We start from the raw sequence: 20,179 nt of genomic DNA on the forward strand, positions 1-20,179 counted from the left end.
TGTTGCGCACCTCAGAAAATTTGTAAGAGACACACGGACAACATGGCCGACATTCAGGACCTCCTGGTGGTAGAAGTACAGAAGTACAGGCACTTGTATGATTCGTCACACCGGGACCACCGCGACAGCCGAGTGGTGAACAATTCATGGAGGGAAATTGCAGCTACAGTCGGCAAAGAGGAATGGGTAAAAAAAAAAAAAAACAAACTGGAAAAACATTCAGGACAGATATGTGAAGGCAAAAAAGAACGCCAAAGGGAGAAGTGGAGACCCAGGGGGGAGCCCAAACGTCCCACAGCTTGTGATAGAGTTGAGCTGGCTCTTGAATTTTATTAAACACAGGGAAACAGACACAAATTTCCCTCCGGAGGAGGTACGTTTATTGATAATTTTCTTCTTTAGTTTTTTACTGTGATAGACGTGCGTTTGTGGCACCCTGCCCCCTGCAGTTTGGGAAAAGACGCCGCGCGGAGCTGCCCGGAGTATAAAAGTATCACACGTACTCTCGTGCCGACTCCCCACATCTATTTTCCACACGTCACGTTCGTGCGGCAAGCATAAACCAGCCTTAACACACCTGATTCACATGATAAGCCAGTCATCAAGTTCTGCAGAAGCCAGATAATGACTGTCAGGTGTACTTCCATTTTTTAACAGTTCAGGTTCAGTTTGGTGGGCATCCATGTTTCTCCCCCTACTTACCCCCTTCTCTCCCTCTCTCTCAAACCCCAACTGGTCAAGGCAGAAGACCATCCTCCAGGAGTCAGGGTCTGCTCGAGGTTTCTGCCAGTTTGAAGGAAGTTTTTCCTCACCACTGTCACCAGTCAGAAGTGTTGGCTCCTGGAGGATTCTGTTGGGTTCTGTAAATTGGCTTGACAGTCTGGTGTTGGACCTGCTCTATATGTAAAGTGTCATGAGATAACTTTTGTTATGATTTGGTGCTATATAAATAAAATTTGATTGGTTGATTGATTGATCTTCACCTGGTTTGGGGATTACTCACCATCTAGAACTTGGTTAAAGCATTCTTTAAATAATGGGATTATTAGAGGTCTACAGCACCTGCACAATCCAGACAGATGAGTGTCTGTACCCTGTGTCTTATTCCCTTTCAGCTCTGAAATTTTTTTTATGAGTTATTCCACTGTTAATGTCTTAGTGCAGTATTCTGTTCCTCTGGATAGCAAATCAAGACAAGACAGAAAATTATTAATTGTTGCTGGGTCAGTTAATGTAATACAGGGTGGGGAAGCAAAATGTACAATATTTTGAGGCAGGGATTGAAAGACAGTGTATGACCAATTAGTTTATTGAAAGTCATGAGAATTTATTTGCCACAAGAAAATTTACATAATAGAAAATGTTTTTATTCTATGTGTCCTCCTTCTTTCTCAATAACTGCCCTCACACGCTTCCTGAAACTTGCGCAAGTGTTCCTCAAATATTTGGGTGACAACTTCTCCCATTCTTCTTTAATAGTATCTTCCAGACTTTCTCGTAATAGTTTTGCTCATAGTCATTCTCTTCTTTACATTATAAACAGTCTTTATGGACACTCCAATTATTTTTGAAATCTCCTTTGGTGTGACAAGTGCATTCAGCAAATCACACACTCTTTGACGTTTGCTTTCCTGATTACTCATATGGGCAAAAGTTTCTGAAAAGGTATGGATAATAGTGTTAGGTATGATTATGACATCAATATATGTTTGGTTTCAAAACAATTGACGTAGTGCCTGCTGAGAAAAAACAACTAAATGTTCATTGTAAATTTTGCTTCCCCACCCTGTACTTTTGTTAAACCTCTTGAATTAAAGCTAAAATTCCACATTTCAATCACATCTTGATTTGTTCTTTTCAAATCCAGTGGTGGTGAACAGAGGCCAAATGACAGAATAGTGCAAATAGAACAGATTCAGGACCACGTCACCAAAAACAGGACACTGTCACTTTTAAAAAAAACAATTCAGACCAAAGATTATATAATTAGAGCTCACATAGCTTTTCATAGTCTTGCATATAGGTCATTTCAGCCACTTTTAACACATTTTAACACAACACATAAAATCCTCTTGTTTTGTTACCTGCTGCAAAAAGCAACTATGGGGTCAACAGTGGTAACATCAACCTCCTCGTCCTCAGCAGCATCAGCACCTGCATAATGAAGACATTCACAGAGCACCAGTGAAACCACTGAACACAAACTAAAGACAAGGCAGTGATCATGCTTCAGTCACAATCTGGTTTATCCCCTGGTTTTAAGGCTAATCTACAGTCAGGTCCATAACTATTGGGACATTGACACAATTCTCATCTTTTTGGCTGCAAACACCACCACAATGGATTTGAAATTAAACGAACAAGATGTGCTTTAGCTGCAGACTTTCAGCTTTAATTTGAGGGTCTTTACATCCAAATCAGGTAAACTGTGTAGGAATTACAGCAGTTTGTATATGTGCCTCCCACTTTTTAAAGGGACCAAAAGTAATGGGACAATTGGCTGCTCAGCTGTTCCATGGCCAGGTGTGTTATTCCCTCATTATCCCATTTACAAGGCACAGATAAAAAGACTACAGCTCATTACAAGTGTGCTATTTGCATTTGGAACCTGTTGCTGTCAACACTCAAGATGAGATCCAAAGAGCTGTTACTTTCAGTGAAACAAGCCATCATTAGGCTGAAAAATCAAAATAAACCCATCAGAGATATGGCAAGAACATTAGGTGTGGCCACATCAACTGTTTGGAACATTCTTAAACAGAAAGAACACACCGGTGAGCTCAGCAACACCAAAAGACCCGGAAGACCATGTAAAACTACTGTGGTAAATGACAGCAGAGTTCTTTGCCTGGTGAAGAAAAACCCTTTCACAACAGGTGGCCAGATCAAGAACACTCTCCAGGAGGTGGGTGTGTGTCAGAGTCAGCAATCAAGAGAAAACTTCACCAGAGTGAATACAGAGGCTTCATCATGTTGACGTGTTCTTTTGTTGGAAGCTCCAAAAATAAGTCCGGATTCTTTTTGGTCTCATTTTTATAAATTTAATTATTAACTTGATCTGATCACAAACAAAATAGAACTCAGCTGAGGATCCACACCCCAAGCAGGGAAACTGATCCAGACATTCCAATGCACATCACTTTTATAATCCTTGTAAACTGATCTCCAAACTATGGGCTGAACCCCTTGTGCTTAGGTGGGCTGGGTCACAGAAAATGGACTGGTGTCATCTGACTCTAAAGTCAGGCAGATGTGATACCTCAACTATATGTAAAACCCCATCTTGACAGTGTTTACCTCTTATCCGTTGTTGTTTACAATTGTCTGTGGGCATGTGTATTTAAAAGTGTGCCTAAGGTAAAACCTAAGTCCTGTGGTCATAAATCTGTCAGTTTAGTATGTGACCAAGATGCAGGGCTCAAAATTAACTTTTTGACCTAGGAGCACTGTGCTCCTAACCCTAAAAAGTTAGGAGCACAGGCTAAAATCTAGGCGCACCACTATTATATAAAAAATTTGGAGAACAAGCAAAACTCTTGGCCATACCAAGTAATATTCCTATATGTATTTAAGCAATGTTAACAACCTAGAATAAAGTATTTGAATAGAGTATGAAAGAAAAAGCTTACATTGACACAGGTGCAAAACAATTGTCAATGTGTGGTATATACTTTAGTTGGTTCTTGGAGAAGAAAGACGAATCACACCATTATTTGCAACAACCAACTTTTTTATTTCATGGCCTAAAGGCCCTTAGTCACTGTGGTCTACACCACGCCTGAAGTCAGGTCTCCTTGACCTGGTGCCCCTTAGTAAACTTTTGACGAATCATGTACACGTCTGGATACCGCTTGTTGTTTATTCATTAGCCCCTCGATTCGCTGGTTATGGTCAGCTAATCGTGTAGCAAGTTGATTCGCGCAACATGATCATCTGACTTGCAGGATACATTACGTCATGGGAAAATACTTGGAACAACGCCAGCGCTACTAACCGGGTTTGGCGGGAGATTGTTTCAAACGTCGGTGGAGTTATTTGATCCCTTTGTTTATGCCGCCTGCGCACGCGAGGGGGCGGGGACTAGATTTTCCGCTTCAGTCAGCGGGGCGTGGAGCTTGTTTATTTTCAGCTGACGAGTTACTTCTGCAGCCATTATTCTAGGCGCACGTATTAATTTTCGCTCATTTTTTTATTGGCGCACCGTGCGATCGTAATCTCAAAAACAGTCGCACTACCGAAATTCTCAGGCACATGCGACCGTAATTCAGTCGCAGTCACGAGCCCTGAGATGTGACCTATCCTAAGAACTTTAACACTAACCAGTGATAAAAAAATCTAGTGACACAAAGGAATCCTAACTAATACTGACTAATATGTGATTAAACTTAAGAATTCAACTATCTAAATTAAAATAATATTTCTACATCCTATGGAAAGATGAGACAAAGATCAACTTGTACTAGAGTGATGGGAAGAGAAGAGTATGGAGAAGGAAAGGAACTGCTCATGATCCAAAACATACCACCTCATCAGTGAAGCATGGTGGTGGTAGTGTCATGGCATGGGCATGTATGGCTGCCAATGGAACTGGTTCCCTTGTATTCATTGATAATGTGACTGCTGACAAAAGCAGCAAGATGAATTCTGAAGTGTTTCAGGCAATTATCTGCTCATATTCAGCCAAATGCTTCAGAACTCATTGGACGGTGCTTCACAGTGCAGATAGACAATCACCCAAAGCATACTGTGAAAGCAACCAAAGAGTTTTTTTTTAGGCAAAGAAGTGGAATGTTATGCAATGGCTAGGGATGTCCCGATCACATTTTTTTTGCCCCCGAGTCCGAGTCATTTGATTTTGAGTATCTGCCGATACAGAGTCCCGATCCGATGAATGGCCGGCAGAGCTGTGTTGGTAAAGTAGTGACGAGAAGGCAGCTCATACCGTGGCTCCAGGTGCTCCAGGAGACTGCGAAATCTGACGTTTGTAACCACAGACAGCTGATGGTCATCCAACGCAATAAATTCAGCTATCTTGGCTGTGATCTTTTTAGCCTTTTCGCTGTCCGCAGGCAATTTCTCTTTATTTTTCAACGTCTCTTTCAGTGTCGGCTGGTTCAGAGTCTTTGTCTGAGTTGCCACAGTGAACTTGGAGTATTGGGCAGGATGTTTGTTTTTCAGGTGGCGTATCATATTCGTAGTGTTGAATGCAGCTCTGTCCTTTCCACCACGCGAAATGCCCAATTTGCACACATTACAAGTGGCTGTTGCACTGCCTTCGCTGTCCAGTTTAAAATACCTCCAAACTGCAGACATTTTCTCTGTCCCGAGGTGACACACTTGCCCTGCATTAGCCTACTAACTACCGGCTCACGACTATTACGTTGTCTGAATTCCCCGCCTGACATTGATATTGTGAAACTTATCAAAATTAAAACTAAGCCATTGTCATTCCGTTTGGCAATCTCTTTGTACCTCAGGATGAATTTAAAACGTGAACATGGCCATGCTTGTTGTTTTATAAGGTTAAATCCGATTATTTTCACCCGATTCCGATCATTTGAAAATCACGTGATCGACCCCGATTTCCGATCACGTGATCGGATCGGGACATCCCTAGCAATGGCCAAGTCAATCACCTGACCTGAACCTGATTGAGCATGCATTTCACTTCCTGAAGACAAAACTGAAGGGAAAATGCCCCAAGAAAAAGCAGGAACTGAAGGCAGTTGCAGTAGAGGCCTGGCAGGGCATCACCAGGGATGAAACCCAGCGTCTGGTGATGTCTATGCATTCCAGACTTTAGGTTGTAATTGACTGCAAAGGATTTGCAACCAAGTATTAAAAAGTGAAGGTTTGACATATGATTGTTAATTTGTCCCATTACTTTTGGTCCCTTAAAAAGTGGGTGGCACATATACAAACTGTTGTAATTCCCACACCATTCACCTGATTTGGATGTAAATACCCTCAAATTAAAGCTGAAAGTCTGCAGTTAAAGCACATCTTGTTCATTTCATTTCAAATCCATTGTGGTGGTGTTTACAACCAAAAAGACGAGAATTGTGTTGATGTCCCAATAGTTATGGACCTGACTGTATATGGTATCGAGGCTGCAGCAGTTTGAACACTGCAGTTCACATCAGCCTGCTGTTGAAAACGTATGGTGTCGCCATATGGTTGAGATAAGCTGACTTAACCCTAACCTAAACCCAAACCCTAAACCTTACCCTACTGGTAACCCTAACCCAAACCTTGCCCTACTTGTAACCCTAACCCCAACCCTAAATCTTACTCTACTTGTAACCCTAACCCAAACCCTAAACTTTACCCTACTGGTAAATCTAACTCTAACCCTACTGGTAACTAGGGATGGGAATCGATAAGAATTTAACGATTCCAATTCAAATATTGATTTTGCTTATTGATCCGATTCCTTATTGATTCTCTTATTGATTCTCATTGGGTGAAGGAATAAAAGAGTACAAAGGGGTGTGTTTGTATTAACTGTCTTTTATATTTCCATCTCTGCACAGAAAATATACCATATACAGTATGTACAAATAGTAACGGATGACGCCAGGCCCGGTTCGGGGGGTGGGGGGTGGAGTGAAAGTGCAACTTAAGACACTACTAATTCCTCTATTGCCACATACTGCCAGTTTGGCTCGGGTCGGCTCCTGTTGTTGTGCACCTCAATTCCTTTCCCCTACCTTCGGAAACGCGTATTTGACAGGGTACGACGTTTGTTGCCAACACCAGACCTGGAACTGGGCCCGGCGTTCACTCTGCTGCTACATTCACAAGCGTCGCTAAGTAGTGTATCAAATACATGACATTCCTGTAAATGAATCACATGCTGTGGACAAATGTTTGAGCATATTGGAGGGATTCCACCCTTTTGAAGACATGGAAGCTTTGCAAGTGTTCCAAGTGGACCTGGTGTGGTCTTTTTAGACCGTTTCTGCCTCAACACCATGTTGGCTACGTTCTGACCAAAACAAGGCAGCGTATGCGTGACATCATTGTGCATGTGCAACGAAGGCGGAATCGATAAGCAGAATCATTAAGCAGGCAGATAAACGATTCCAAGGAATCGAGCTACTGGAATCCGGTTCTCAAAAAGAATCAGTTCTCGATTTCCATCCTACTGGTAACCCTAACCCAAACCCTACTAGTAACCCCAACCAATTCAATTCAACTTTATTTATAGAGCACATTTCATGCACAAGGCAGACTCAATGTGCGTCACAACAAGTATAAAACATAAAAATATATTAAAAAAAAAACAACAACAACAAAAAAAAAAACAACAAAGCCTGCTAGTAACCCTAACCCAGGGGTGGCCAACCCTGGTCCTGGAGAGCCACAATCTTGCATGTTTTAGATTTATCCCTCTTCCAACACACCTGACTCAAATGATAAGCCTATCATCAAGCTCTGCAGAAGCCTGATAACGACCGTCAGGTGTACTAACACGGACCCTAACCCTACTGGTAAACCTAATCCAAACCCTAACCCTACTGGTAATCCTAACCCTATCCTTACTGGTAAACCCAACCCTACTGGTAACCCTAACCCTAACCCCACTGGCAATCATAAAACTAACACTAACCCTATGCTTAACCCTACTGGTAACCTTAACCCAGTGGTTATATCAGAGTGTCACCAATGTGTCAACGGTGTGTTATTGGTGTGTCAGCGGTACGTGACGCCTACCTGTCTGCTCAGGTTCACTTTTATCCTCGTCCTCAATGTCAAACTCAGACTCTCGCTCTTCGTATTCCACATTCTCATCTAGCTCTTTGAAGTCTGGAGCAAAAGCACTCCAGTTTTCCTGCAGAGAAACAAACATCCATCGCATGAGAACATCAAAACCCCTACGTCCCTGTTTCAGAAAGGAGTTCATCCAACAAACTCAGAGCCCAGTAACATCATGATCCACATAGTGATGGTTTCTGGTAGTTCATTGTAGGTCTCAGCCTCTGTGATAGGCAGCGTCTAATGTGGTCTCCCACCTGTCCAGTGGAAACTTACACTGTATATGTGGGACAGTATGTCCAATCTGCACTACAAGTCAAAAGTTTGGACTCACCTGGTTTTTCTTTATTTTCATAACTATTTACATTGTAGATTCTCACTGAAAGCATCAAAACTATGAATGAACACATATGGAATTGTGTAGTTAAAAAAAGTGTAACATAACTCAAAGCACGTTTTATATTTTAGATTCTTCAAAATAGCCACATTTTGCTTTTATTACTGCTTTGCACATTCTTGGCATTGTCTCGGTGAGCTTCATGAGGCAGTCACCTGAAATGTTTTCCAACATTCTTGAAGGAGTTCCCAGTGATGCTGAACACTTGTTGGCCATCTGCAGTCCATCTCATGCCATTTAACTCTTTCGGTGCCAGACAGTTAAGGGGCTAATAAGCCTTAAAAGTGCCACAGATTTTGGCCGTTTTTCAGTATTTCGCGTCGTTTTTATAATATTTGAAGAATCCTGCAGGAAACCGCTCGGTAACATCCGACCGATTGCTAATTAGATTCAAAACGCACCGGACGCAGCCGATTCATTATTGATCGTAATTTGCATAATTCATAATATTAATAATAATAATAATAATAATAATATAATAATAATCTTTATTTATATAGCACTTTTCATACATTAAAAACTGTAGCACAAAGTGCTTTACATATCAGTTTAAAAATCAGTACCGCCCCCCACCCACACCCACCCACTCACCCGTGCACACACACACACACACACGCGCAAACCCACAAGCTCACACATACTTAAGAAGACTGACTGAGCACGGGTAGACCAGAACAAAAATGTACAAGTAAAAGTAAAACATCAATTTAGGAGGCGCTGTCTCAGGGAGCCATCCGCACCAGGAGGCAGCCGCCGACCCCGGCGACCAGGCACCAGCAACACAGCCCCGCATCCCAACTAGTGGGAGAGGGCCAACTGGGACCCCCACCCACCAGAAAGGAGCGGACCCCAGTGAGAGAAGGCGCCACAGCCCCCGGAGTCCACAGCCGCCCCCCGGCATGGAGGGCTCCCTCTGATGAAACACCAGAGAATAAGAAACATTAAAAAGATATAAAAATATTATTCGGTCGCGTGACCTCAAATTCCCGTCTGATTGGTCACACAGAAAGAACGTCATCGAAATGTGAGAAAGGAATGGGGGTGGATGGTTTGTTTGTACACAAATGTGGTGTGTTCTCCAAAGCCGATCTGATCGGCCCGTGGCACTTTAAAGGTTGTATTCGTAAAGCCGATTTAATCGGCCCATGGCACTGAAAGAGTTAAATGAGAAGGCGAGTCCAAACTTTTGACTGGTAGTGCAAGTATATACATAATGCAATGATGTTGTTTAGGGTAGGGGTAACAAAACACTGGAAAAGTATGCGTGATTAAAGATAAACAGCTGGAGATAAATTTCATAACTTTTCAAGTTATTTAGCAACAGATCAGTAACATGAATGTGTATAAAAAGAGGATGTCAAGGAGGCGGAGTCTGTCAGAGGTAAAGATGGGCAGGTATTCAACGTGACAAACTACATTTATGAACTGTGTAAAGATGTCAGAATACTGTTTCTTCATGTAAAACTGAAGATTGTGAATCTCATTAACTACAGTACATGATATTATCAATAGATTGTGAACCTGAATAGATCTGTGTGTAAGGTCCATGTGGGTCAGGGTTAGAGTAAGGTGGGTTAGGAATAGAGTTAGAACAGGATAGGTTAGGGTTAGAGTAACGTGGGTTAGGGTTAGGTGGGTTAGGGTTGGAGTAAGGTGGGTTCGGGTTAGAGTAAGAGTAAGGTGGGTTAGGGATAGGTGGGTAGAGCTGCAGTAAAACTACACATGATTGTGTCATGGAGACAGTTTTACAGATTGCCGTCTTTGAACAGTTGGACATTCCATGCACAGTTGCAGGTTAAACCTCTATTATACTAAGGAAAAACAGTATGTGGACATGATCTGCCGTTGTCTTCTCTGGGCCAAGGCTGATTCAAACAGACCGAGAACAAAGTGGACAAGAACTCTGAGGACAGACAGATTAAAATACCACGTCTTCTGGAATAGAAGAGTTGTTCAGGTTGTCATCAGCCCTTCCAACATCTGGACTATCTAGGCACTGTGAGTACACTCATCTCCACCGGCAATCCATCCCAACGCTGTTGCATCATGGGAGAATTTACAGATTGTATTTGTGTTATAAGCTGAACTGCACACACAGGTGCACAGAGCAGTTGTAGGTGGAGCTGTTGCGTGGAGTCCAGGTGTGGGAACAGATCTGCAGTGGAAGTGCATCTAAACATGCTTTAGGATCAGTCTGTCCTCATATGTCTGTTGTTGTCAGACCAACTGTCCTGTAGCCACTGACGTTACAGACGTCCACTTTAGACTTGGTACTGTCTGGGACTGTTAGGTACCAGACATTTACTGTTGAGCAGGGGTGTTCAATCCTGGTCCTCGAGAGCTACTTTCCTGCATGTTTTAGATGTTTCTCTCTTCCAGCACACCTGACAGTTGTTATCAGGCTTCTGCAGAGCTTGATAATAGGCTTATAATTTGAATCAGGCGTGTTGGAAGAGGGATACATCTAAAATATGCAGGGTAGTAGATATCGAGGACCAGGATTGGACACCCCTACTGCTCAGTCAGTGCACTGTGCCAAAGACAAGGAGAAGTGGTTTGTCAGAACTGGTGTGTCAACAGTACAGTTTCTGAGACTGGTTGTAGAACTCCGTGTGGATGACTTATGTCCACATGTTGACATTATACAGAGGACACAACATTACAAAGAACACATGTGACTGGCATGATTTTTAAACGTTCAAAAACATGTTCAATGTAGGCTTACCAGATCAATAAGAAACATTAATAACTGCACTAAAAGATGTGTTGGCCTCATTTCCAACAAAATTTAGAAAGTTTAGTTTTTTTTGGGAAAATATTAAAACTGCAGTTTAAAAGTGGTAAATGCTCTTTACCTTGCGTTTCACTGTAGATAGTATGAACACTAAGTCTAACATGTTTTGTCTGGTCATCTTTATTTGCTCGGGACATTCAAGAATGAGCTGAAAAGTGTTAACTCACCACTTGGTTCTGAGCCCAGATGGACACAACCCCACTGGAGATGGAGGCGATGATGGGACGGACAGGATGCCACTAGAGGGAGGACATGTCCAGTGAGCAGACGATCTCATGGAACATTAAAACAGACACAAATCTGAGAGTTTTCTTACAGCAACATCCAGCAGCAGCTCTCCTCTGGTACCATGCAGGATCTTGACCAGATTTCCGATGCTCTTCTCCCAGATGTAGAGCGCATGCTGCCGGGCCGATCCAGCCACGATGTATTCGCCATCACCAGAGAAACAGCAGCGCTTCCATGGAGTCCTGAACAGGGACCACATCAACAGGCTGGGGGTTAATCCAAGGATTTTATGTGGCATCTTTCAGACAAAATGATTCAATGGATGTTAATATGAACCAGAGCAGAGCAGGACCCCCCTTGGCCTGAAAACATGCTAAAATTGCAGTGCAGATTCTTTCTCTGACCGTCACACTTGTCCAGTACCATTCCTTGTAGGGATGACCCAATCTGATCTACAGATTGGTATCGACTGCCGATCTGGCATTTTTTAGAAGATTGGATCGGATTTAGTTACAAGACCAGGCCCATCCGGATCCGGTTCTGGGGCGGGGGAAAACACACGTTCTGCTCCCTCACATTAATGTTTCTGAAGGGAGGGAAAAGGAAAATTAGCTGCACAATAGCAGGAGGTTTAGAGGAATTAGTAAAACGTCTATAGGTTTCACTTTCACTTCAATGTGAAGTGTGAGTCAAGGTTTTTTTTAACCCGTGGGGCTTTTGTGGAATTGTTTGACCCGACCCAACCTGCTCCGCAAATAAACTGACATTCTTTTGACCTGCCCCAACCCGACCTGTGAGTAACCCACTGATGTGCGCATTACTAACATACATATAATAGAAGGCACCCCCATATAATACCTGGATGGCCCTTTCCATAGACTGGCTAAAGCAGTGGTAAACATATGGCCCGCTGGCCAAATACGGCCCTCCAAAGTTTCTAATTTGTCCTACAGTATGAATTTGGAAAGTGCAAAAATTACACTAAAGTTATTTAGAGTCCAGACACTGGAAGTCTAGTGGTGTGAGGTCTGGTGAACTTGCCAGACAGGTGGAATGGATAGAGGGGTTTTGCTGAATACGCTCTGCGTTCACCAAACCTCACACCACTAGACTTTTTTTTATGGGGATACCTAAAAGATATAGTCTACGCTATGAGACCTGCAACAGTTGCTGAATTGAGAGCAGCCATTGAACATGAATGCATGCAAATACCAAGGGAATTGTTTCGTGATGTGCGCAATTCCACTGTTCCGTGTTGTCAGCAGTGTCTGGACCAGAACAGATGTCAGTTTGAGAGCAGGCGGTGACAAAAATTATGTTTGTAAATTCTATTACATTTTGAAAATTAAATGAATTTAAATTAAGTGTTTTAATTAAGTGTGTATAATTCTTTTGGGACACCCTATATGTAAGTAAGCAAGTCTCAGTTTCAACTGTGAAGAGAAGACTTTGAGTTGCAGGTTTGATGGGTCGAGTTGCAGCAAGAAAGCTATTGCTGAGACTTCAGAATAAGAAAAAGAGGCTTGCCTGAGCCATGAAACACCGCCAGTGTACTACTGAAGACTGGAAGAAGGTGTTATGGACTGATCAAACCTCCAACTCGAAGTCTTCTCTTCACAGGTGAAACTGAGACTTGATTACTACGACCACTACTGAGCTGTGCTAGAAGCTGTTGTCCTGTGAGTCGCCCATCACGCAAGCGGTTGACACTCAGAAACTTGTCTTCTGATTCTGTTGTGGCGTTGGGTCTGCCAGACTTCTTCCTGTCAGCATTTCCCCCAGTTTCTGAGTGCCTTTCGATGGTGAAGGAAACTGGACGTACTGACTTTCTTGGCAATTTCTCTGTAGGAAAGACCTACATTTTTAAGTGTTATGATGATGATGGTCTGTCTCTCTTCTATCGTTAATTGCCTTTTCCTCGCCATTTTTATGGTAACACACTACTTTCTGCAATACAATACTGTTGAAATAATGCTCACAACGGTATGGTAACAAAGTGCGTTTCAACACTACTTTTATGCAGACAGAGGGGAACCCATAATTTTATGATAATAAAGTGGAATGCAAAAAGAATCCCAATGTTATGAGAATAAAGTCGTAGTTATGAAAAAAACTCATAATTAAAAAAAAATATCATTTGTTCATGAGATTAAAGTCGTCATATTCCAACAATAAAGCCATAATATTACAAGAATAATGTCGTAATTTAAAACAGGTGGGAAAAATATCATAATTTAGAAGAATAATGTCGTACCCTGCTCGTACAAAGCAGTAGTATCTGTGTTGTATAAAGTACTTGATATTAACTAGACGTAAATATCCTCAGTACCAGTAGATTATGCATATATTCACTGGGATCAGTACACTGTCTACTGTAAATGGACTTTGGATCAGTTGATTCTCTGCCTAGTTTTGGACCCTGGTTGTCAATACTGATGAAACCATGTATATTTGTTTCAGGTAAAAATAGCGATGATCCGCTACACCCTCGATGTCAGGATACGCGATTTTGGGCCACATGTCAATGTTCGTGGACCACTTGGTCTTTGGTAACAGGTACGGATCCATGTCCAGTCCAACTGTCCTTAATTTAATTTCATATTTCACATTTTCCCGGTCTCGCTGTGTTTATGGCTATACTCCGTCATGTTGAGCAGGTTGGTTTTTGCCACTCAGTCTGACTTAGAGGGCTGGCCAGCATCATAAAAATTTTGGGAAATCTTTGCTACATTTATGTCATTGACCCTGGTGAAACTGGGCCAACTGACCAGCTCCATCCAATTCCAAGAAGTCTCTACTACAGGTATCAACCTGAGCCAGTTCTGGGAAATCTATAATTATTCTATCTGAACCATCATGCAGTTCCACACCCTAGTTCAAATATCTAAAGTATTATCATAACTTGTGCAATAATCAATGACATTATACTGTTAAAAATGCCATTTACACCTACGTTTGTATACAATTTGAAGAAAATATAGTCATCCAGTAAAAAAAAAAAATATTAAAAATATAACCAGTTCTATCCCAAAGCTAAAATTTTGTGCACAACATCTTGAAACATATATGAAGACACGGTAAAAATTTCAAAATTTTCATTAACTGGCCACATAGTAATTTGGGTGCTGAAGTAAAGAGTATTTTTGTGAAAAACTGAAATCGACCCATTTTATTCATTGCCTCACAGCAACACTTTTCATTGAAATGTAGTCTTTTTGCAGTATATTGTTGGATCTTGACCATAAGAATCCATGCAAAAAAAAATTAGGTCTCTACATTCATCCATTATGGCACAGTGCAAGCCTGAAGAGAGAGGACATTTTGAAGAATTATCCTTTTCGCCAGATTTCAAGGCCTCAAGGACCAAACATGAAGGCACCTGCAATTATTTTGATGGAAAATATGGTCTTTTCAGGGGTTTTCACCCCAGACAGTAAGTTTCAGCAGTGTGGCTTGAATACCTAAGGAGATATAGCTCCTCAAAGTTGGCCGAAAGCAAATTTGCAAAATTAAGAAAAAAACCCCATTAATTTTCAAAGGGCTGTATCTCCTAAACTATTACAGATATGACATTAAAATTTTGGATATGTTCGTTTATCTGGTTGGTGAACAAGTGCGAATTTTTTCAGAATTTTCTGAGGGGTCAAGCGGGCACTTTCTGAAATCTGGTTGATTTTGGATGGAATGACTCCATGGTAACTTATGTCACAACATATCCCGCTTTCCACTATACTGCTTTTGTGCAACCCGATCACAAATAAGTTGAGCCAGGATGACCAGTATAACCCTTAATCCCTTATCCTAGTTTTATGCAGGTCCTGTAGTTTCTGCATGCATTCAGGTTCTCCGTCTCAGCTGTGTGTTGTGTGTACCTGTTGACCAAGTCCTGTAGTTTCTGCATGGGCTCAGGTTCACCGTCTCGGCCACAGGTCAGTATCTCTCTGCCATCATAAACCCTAATAATCCGATCTGCAGTGTTTATGAGGAAACAGCTGCAGAAACACAGAAAAACATTTAAAAATACAAAGAAAGAAAAAAGAATGAAAGAAACAAGAAGAGAACTGAGGATACTTAATGGAGTGGGTCTGTACTATAAATGCATTATCAACCCGTTGGGTTAAAGTTTAATTTAAATTAAGGAGTTTTTAAACACTTGTACAACTGCAACTCAATAGTTCCATATCTAAGAGCAATACAGCTGTGAATAAATCAGTGTTTCCCCTACAATTGTATTAGGGGGGCACCCCGCCCCCCCCCCAAGAACGCAGACTGGCACAGCCCTGGCCAGCAGCTCACAACTGGGCAGAGCCCCTCGGACCTCAGATCCAGTTCTGAGTAAGGCTCTCCATCAACTCCCAGTTACGTGTCTATATGCATCACTGTCTATCTCTCTCTAAATCCCACTAATTCACTCCCCTCCCAGCCACACCACATCACACCAGAACCAAGTAAATGAACGAAAATCCACATCAGATCAAAGTAGCATTAAGAGAAACGCTATTAAAATGTACAAGTATCAACTTCAGATTATTTGATCTTGAACATTTTAAGGCTTTTTTTTTTTTCAAAGGTCCTGTACAGATAATTCGTTTTAAGTGGATTGCAACAACTTCAGCCGGAATCAATGGTGTTTTTAACACTTTCAGTGCCATGGGCCGATTAAATCGGCTTTACGAAAACGACCTGTAAAGTGCCACGGGCCGATCAGATCGGCTTTGGAGAACACGCCATATTTGTGCACAAACAAACCATCCACCCCCATTTCTTTCTCACATTTCGATGACGTTCTTTCCGTGTCCCCCTTTTGAGACCAAGCAGACGGGAATTTGAGGTCACACGACCGAATAATATTTTTATATCTTTTTAATGTTTCTTATTCTCCAGTGTTTCATCAGAGGGAGCCCTCCATGCCGGGGGGCGGCTGTGGACTCCGGGGGCTGTGGCGCCTTCTCTCACCGGGGTCCGCTCCTTTCTGGTGGGTGGGGGTCCCAGTTGGCCCTCTCCCACTAGTTGGGATGCGGGGCTGTGTTGCTGGTGCCTGGTCGCCGGGGTCGGCGGCTGCCTCCTGGTGCGGATGGCTCCCTGAGACAGCGCCTCCTAAATTGATGTTTTACTTTTACTTGTACATTTTTGTTCTGGTCTACCCGTGCTCAGTCAGTCTTCTTAAGTATGTGTGAGCTTGTGGGTTTGCATGTATATGTGTGTGTGTGTGTGTGTGTGTGCGCGGGTGAGTGGGTGGGTGTGGGTGGGGGGCGGTACTGATTTTTAAACTGATATGTAAAACACTTTGTGCTGCTTGTGTTTTTAATGTATGAAAAGTGCTATATAAATAAAGATTATTATTATTATTATTATTATGAATTATGCAAATTACGATCAATAATGAATCGGCGTCCGGTGCGTTTTGAATCTAATTAGCAATCGGTCGGATGTTACCGAGCGGTTTCCTGCAGGATTCTTCAAATATTATAAAAACGACGTGAAATACTGAAAAACGGCCAAATTCTGTGGCACTTTTAAGGCTTATTAACCCCTTAACTGTCTGGCACTTAAAGAGTTAAGGGACAAAGACTCCACTTCCCATGAGCACTAACACCTACTGTCGTAAGGGCATAACTCTGGCCAAGGCTGCATTTGATTTGAAGCCATCCTCTTTACATCTCTGCATTTTTTTTTTTTCAAGAGAGCAAATTGCAGAGTGCAAAGTGACGTTTGAAATGAGACAACAAGCAAACTTCATAAAGTCTGTTTGTAGTGTAGTTTAGTAACTGGCGTGAAAACGAAAATGAAACCTAACTTTGGAAGTCCAACTCCTCCTCCTATGTCTCCTTTACTTCAGGGCTCCGCAGTGTTACTCACAGACCAGTGCTCTAAGATGTGTCCCAATAATTAGGCCCGAGCCGAGTAAAGCCGGCGCAGGGCCTATTGAGTCTGCAGTGGGCGCATGGGGACGAAATCGCCAGTGACGCGGTCGCCTTTCGCCACTGTCGCCACTCTCACACATATTCACATTCACGGCACTAAGACCTTTCCGACGATGTATATGACATGTGCGCAAATCGCATATTTACACCTGCTCAGAATGAATGGGAGTCAATGGGACACGCCCACTCGGGGTCAGTCACATGTGTGTAAGTGCACGACAGGTGACATCTGACCCCACACACATGTGGGGGACCTCGAGAACTTTCAAAAAAAGGCAAATACGTGGTTGCCATAGAAACGGCTATATTGTTCTTGCTCAGATTATTATTATTTTTTTTTTTTTTGTCTTATTTTTCTTTCTCCTGCGCTTTGAGCTCAATTTTGACCCTCTGAACATTTACGAAAACTCACCAAATTTTGCCTAAAATTCAGAAGTGTGAGAAATTGAATTTACATATAGGTTTCGTAGATGTCGGTAAAGAAAGGTTGCGGCAGCGCCCCCTTGAAAATTGGAAATGCACTGCGCCAATGGGAGCGCGTCCAACATAAAGTTTGTCGTAGAGCCACGAAAATCGGTAGACAGATTCATCATGAGGAGACAAACAAAAAATATTATTATGGCCACGCCCCTAAACCAACCCTTAGTCGGCCATATTAGATTGAAATTTCCAAAATGCTGAGTCAGCGTTTTCGCTGAAGTTGTATTTTAACTATCTCCTACTAAGCCGTTTGGCCGAATGAGCTCAAAATCGGTGTACAGTATCTAGAGAAGTGGGGCATCAAAAGTTAGCCGAAATTTTTGAATCGGCATCACCGTTTTTGTGTGACAAGGTTGCAAACTTTGCGAAGTTTTTTCGAAAATTTACCATCATAAAAATTGCTTCAGCTCAGACATACGAACAGCGATTTGGCTGAAATTTGACTCAGACGTCCATCTCCCAGGCCTACACCCATTTATTAAAAGAAATTGAAATTTCGCACTATAGCGCCCCCTACAAATGTACATTTACAAAAATGACATCAGTTCGGACATACGAACACCGATTTGGCTCAAATTTGACTCAGACATCTGTCTCAAAGGCCTACACCTATTTATCAGAAGAAACTGAAATTTTGCACTACAGCGCCCCCTACAAAAATTTTTAATATTTTTTATTAAAATTGCTTCAGTTCAGACATACGAACACCAATTTGGCTCAAATTTGACTCAGTGGTACATCTCCCAGGCCTACACCCATTTATCAGAAAAATTTTAAATTCGGCGCCATAGCGCCCCCTACAATGTTACCTTTACGAAAATTAGTTCACGTTAGACATGCGAACACCAATTTGTTTCAAATTTGAATCAGTTGTCAATCTCCCAGGCCTACATTCATTTATCAAAAGAAATTGCCACTTCGCTCAGTAGCGCCCCCTACAAATTTACCTTCACGAAAATTGCATCAGTTCAGACATACGAACACCGATTTGGCTCAAATTTGACTCAGTGGTACATCTCACAGGCCTACACCCATTCAATGGAACAAATTGAATTTTTGCTCATAGCGCCCCCTACAGATTTATTTATACAAAATTTTGTTCAGTTCGGACATACGAACACTGATTTGTCTCAAATCAATTGTCAATGTCCCAGGCCTAAACCCATTCATTAGAAGACACAAAATTTGGGGCTACAGCGCCACCTGCTGAACGATGAGCATACTTCCACTGGACATGCCCTTAGCGAGGGCCTTTAGATGCTGCTTGCGGCTTTAATTATTTTTATTTTTATTTTTTATTTTTTTGTCTTATTTTTCTTTCTCCTGCGCTTTGAGCTCAATTTTGACCCTCTGAACATTTACGAAAACTCACCAAATTTTGCCTAAAATTCAGAAGTGTGAGAAATTGAATTTACATATAGGTTTCGTAGATGTCGGTAAAGAAATGTTGCGGCAGCGCCCCCTTGAAAAGTGGAAATGCATTGCGCCAATGGGAGCGCGTCCAACATAAAGTTTGTCGTAGAGCCACGAAAATCGGTAGACAGATTCATCATGAGGAGACAAACAAAAAATATTATTATGGCCACGCCCCTAAACCAACCCTTAGTCGGCCATATTGGATTGAAATTTCCAAAATGCTGAGTCAGCGTTTTTGCTGACATATTTTAACTATCTCCTACTAAGCCGTTTGGCCGAATGAGCTCAAAATCGGTGTACAGTATCTAGAGAAGTGGGGAATCAAAAGTTAGCCGAATTTTGTGAATCGGCATCACCGTTTTTGTGTGACAAGGTTGCAAACTTTGCGAAGTTTTTTCGAAAATTTACCATCATAAAAATTGCTTCAGCTCAGACATACGAACACCGATTTGGCTGAAATTTGACTCAGACGTCCATCTCCCAGGCCTACACCCATTTATTAAAATAAATTGAAATTTCGCACTATAGCGCCCCCTACAAATGTACATTTACAAAAATGACATCAGTTCTGACATACGAACACCAATTTGGCTCAAATTTGACTCAGACGTCTATATCCCAGGCCTACACCCATTTATCAGAAAAATTTTAAATTCGGCGCCATAGCGCCCCCTACAATGCTACTTTTACGAAAATTACTTCACGTTAGACATGCGAACACCAATTTGGCTCAAATTTGAATCAGTTGTCAATCTCCCAGGCCTACACCCATTTATCAAAAGAAATTGCCACTTCACTCAGTAGCGCCCCCTACAAATTTACCTTCACGAAAATTGCATCAGTTCAGACATACGAACACCGATTTGGCTCAAATTTGACTCAGTGGTACATCTAGCAGGTCTACACCCATTCAATGGAACAAATTGAATTTTTGCTCATAGCGCCCCCTACAGATTTATTTATACAAAATTTTGTTCAGTTCGGACATACGAACACTGATTTGTCTCAAATCAATTGTCAATGTCCCAGGCCTAAACCCATTCATTAGAAGACACAAAATTTGGGGCTACAGCGCCACCTGCTGAACGATGAGCATACTTCCACTGGACGTGCCCTTGGCGAGGGCCTTTAGATGCCGCTTGCGGCTTTAATATACATTTGCACCAGCTTTTCCACAAAGTT

The 20,179-nt window shown here is 42.0% G+C and overlaps 1 protein-coding gene across 1 annotated transcript in view; it reads right to left on the minus strand.

Moving 5' to 3' along the window:
* rbbp5 (retinoblastoma binding protein 5) overlaps window positions 1–20,179 on the minus strand; it is a 63,970-nt gene that overhangs the window by 31,303 nt on the left and 12,488 nt on the right. The window contains 5 exon segments of the mRNA XM_030133497.1: window positions 2,085–2,154; window positions 7,717–7,834; window positions 11,117–11,188; window positions 11,266–11,419; window positions 15,050–15,169. Of these exon segments, the coding sequence (XP_029989357.1) occupies window positions 2,085–2,154; window positions 7,717–7,834; window positions 11,117–11,188; window positions 11,266–11,419; window positions 15,050–15,169 (534 nt within the window).

This window comes from Sphaeramia orbicularis, chromosome 5 (assembly GCF_902148855.1).
Source record: "Sphaeramia orbicularis chromosome 5, fSphaOr1.1, whole genome shotgun sequence".
Taxonomy (NCBI): domain Eukaryota; kingdom Metazoa; phylum Chordata; class Actinopteri; order Kurtiformes; family Apogonidae; genus Sphaeramia; species Sphaeramia orbicularis.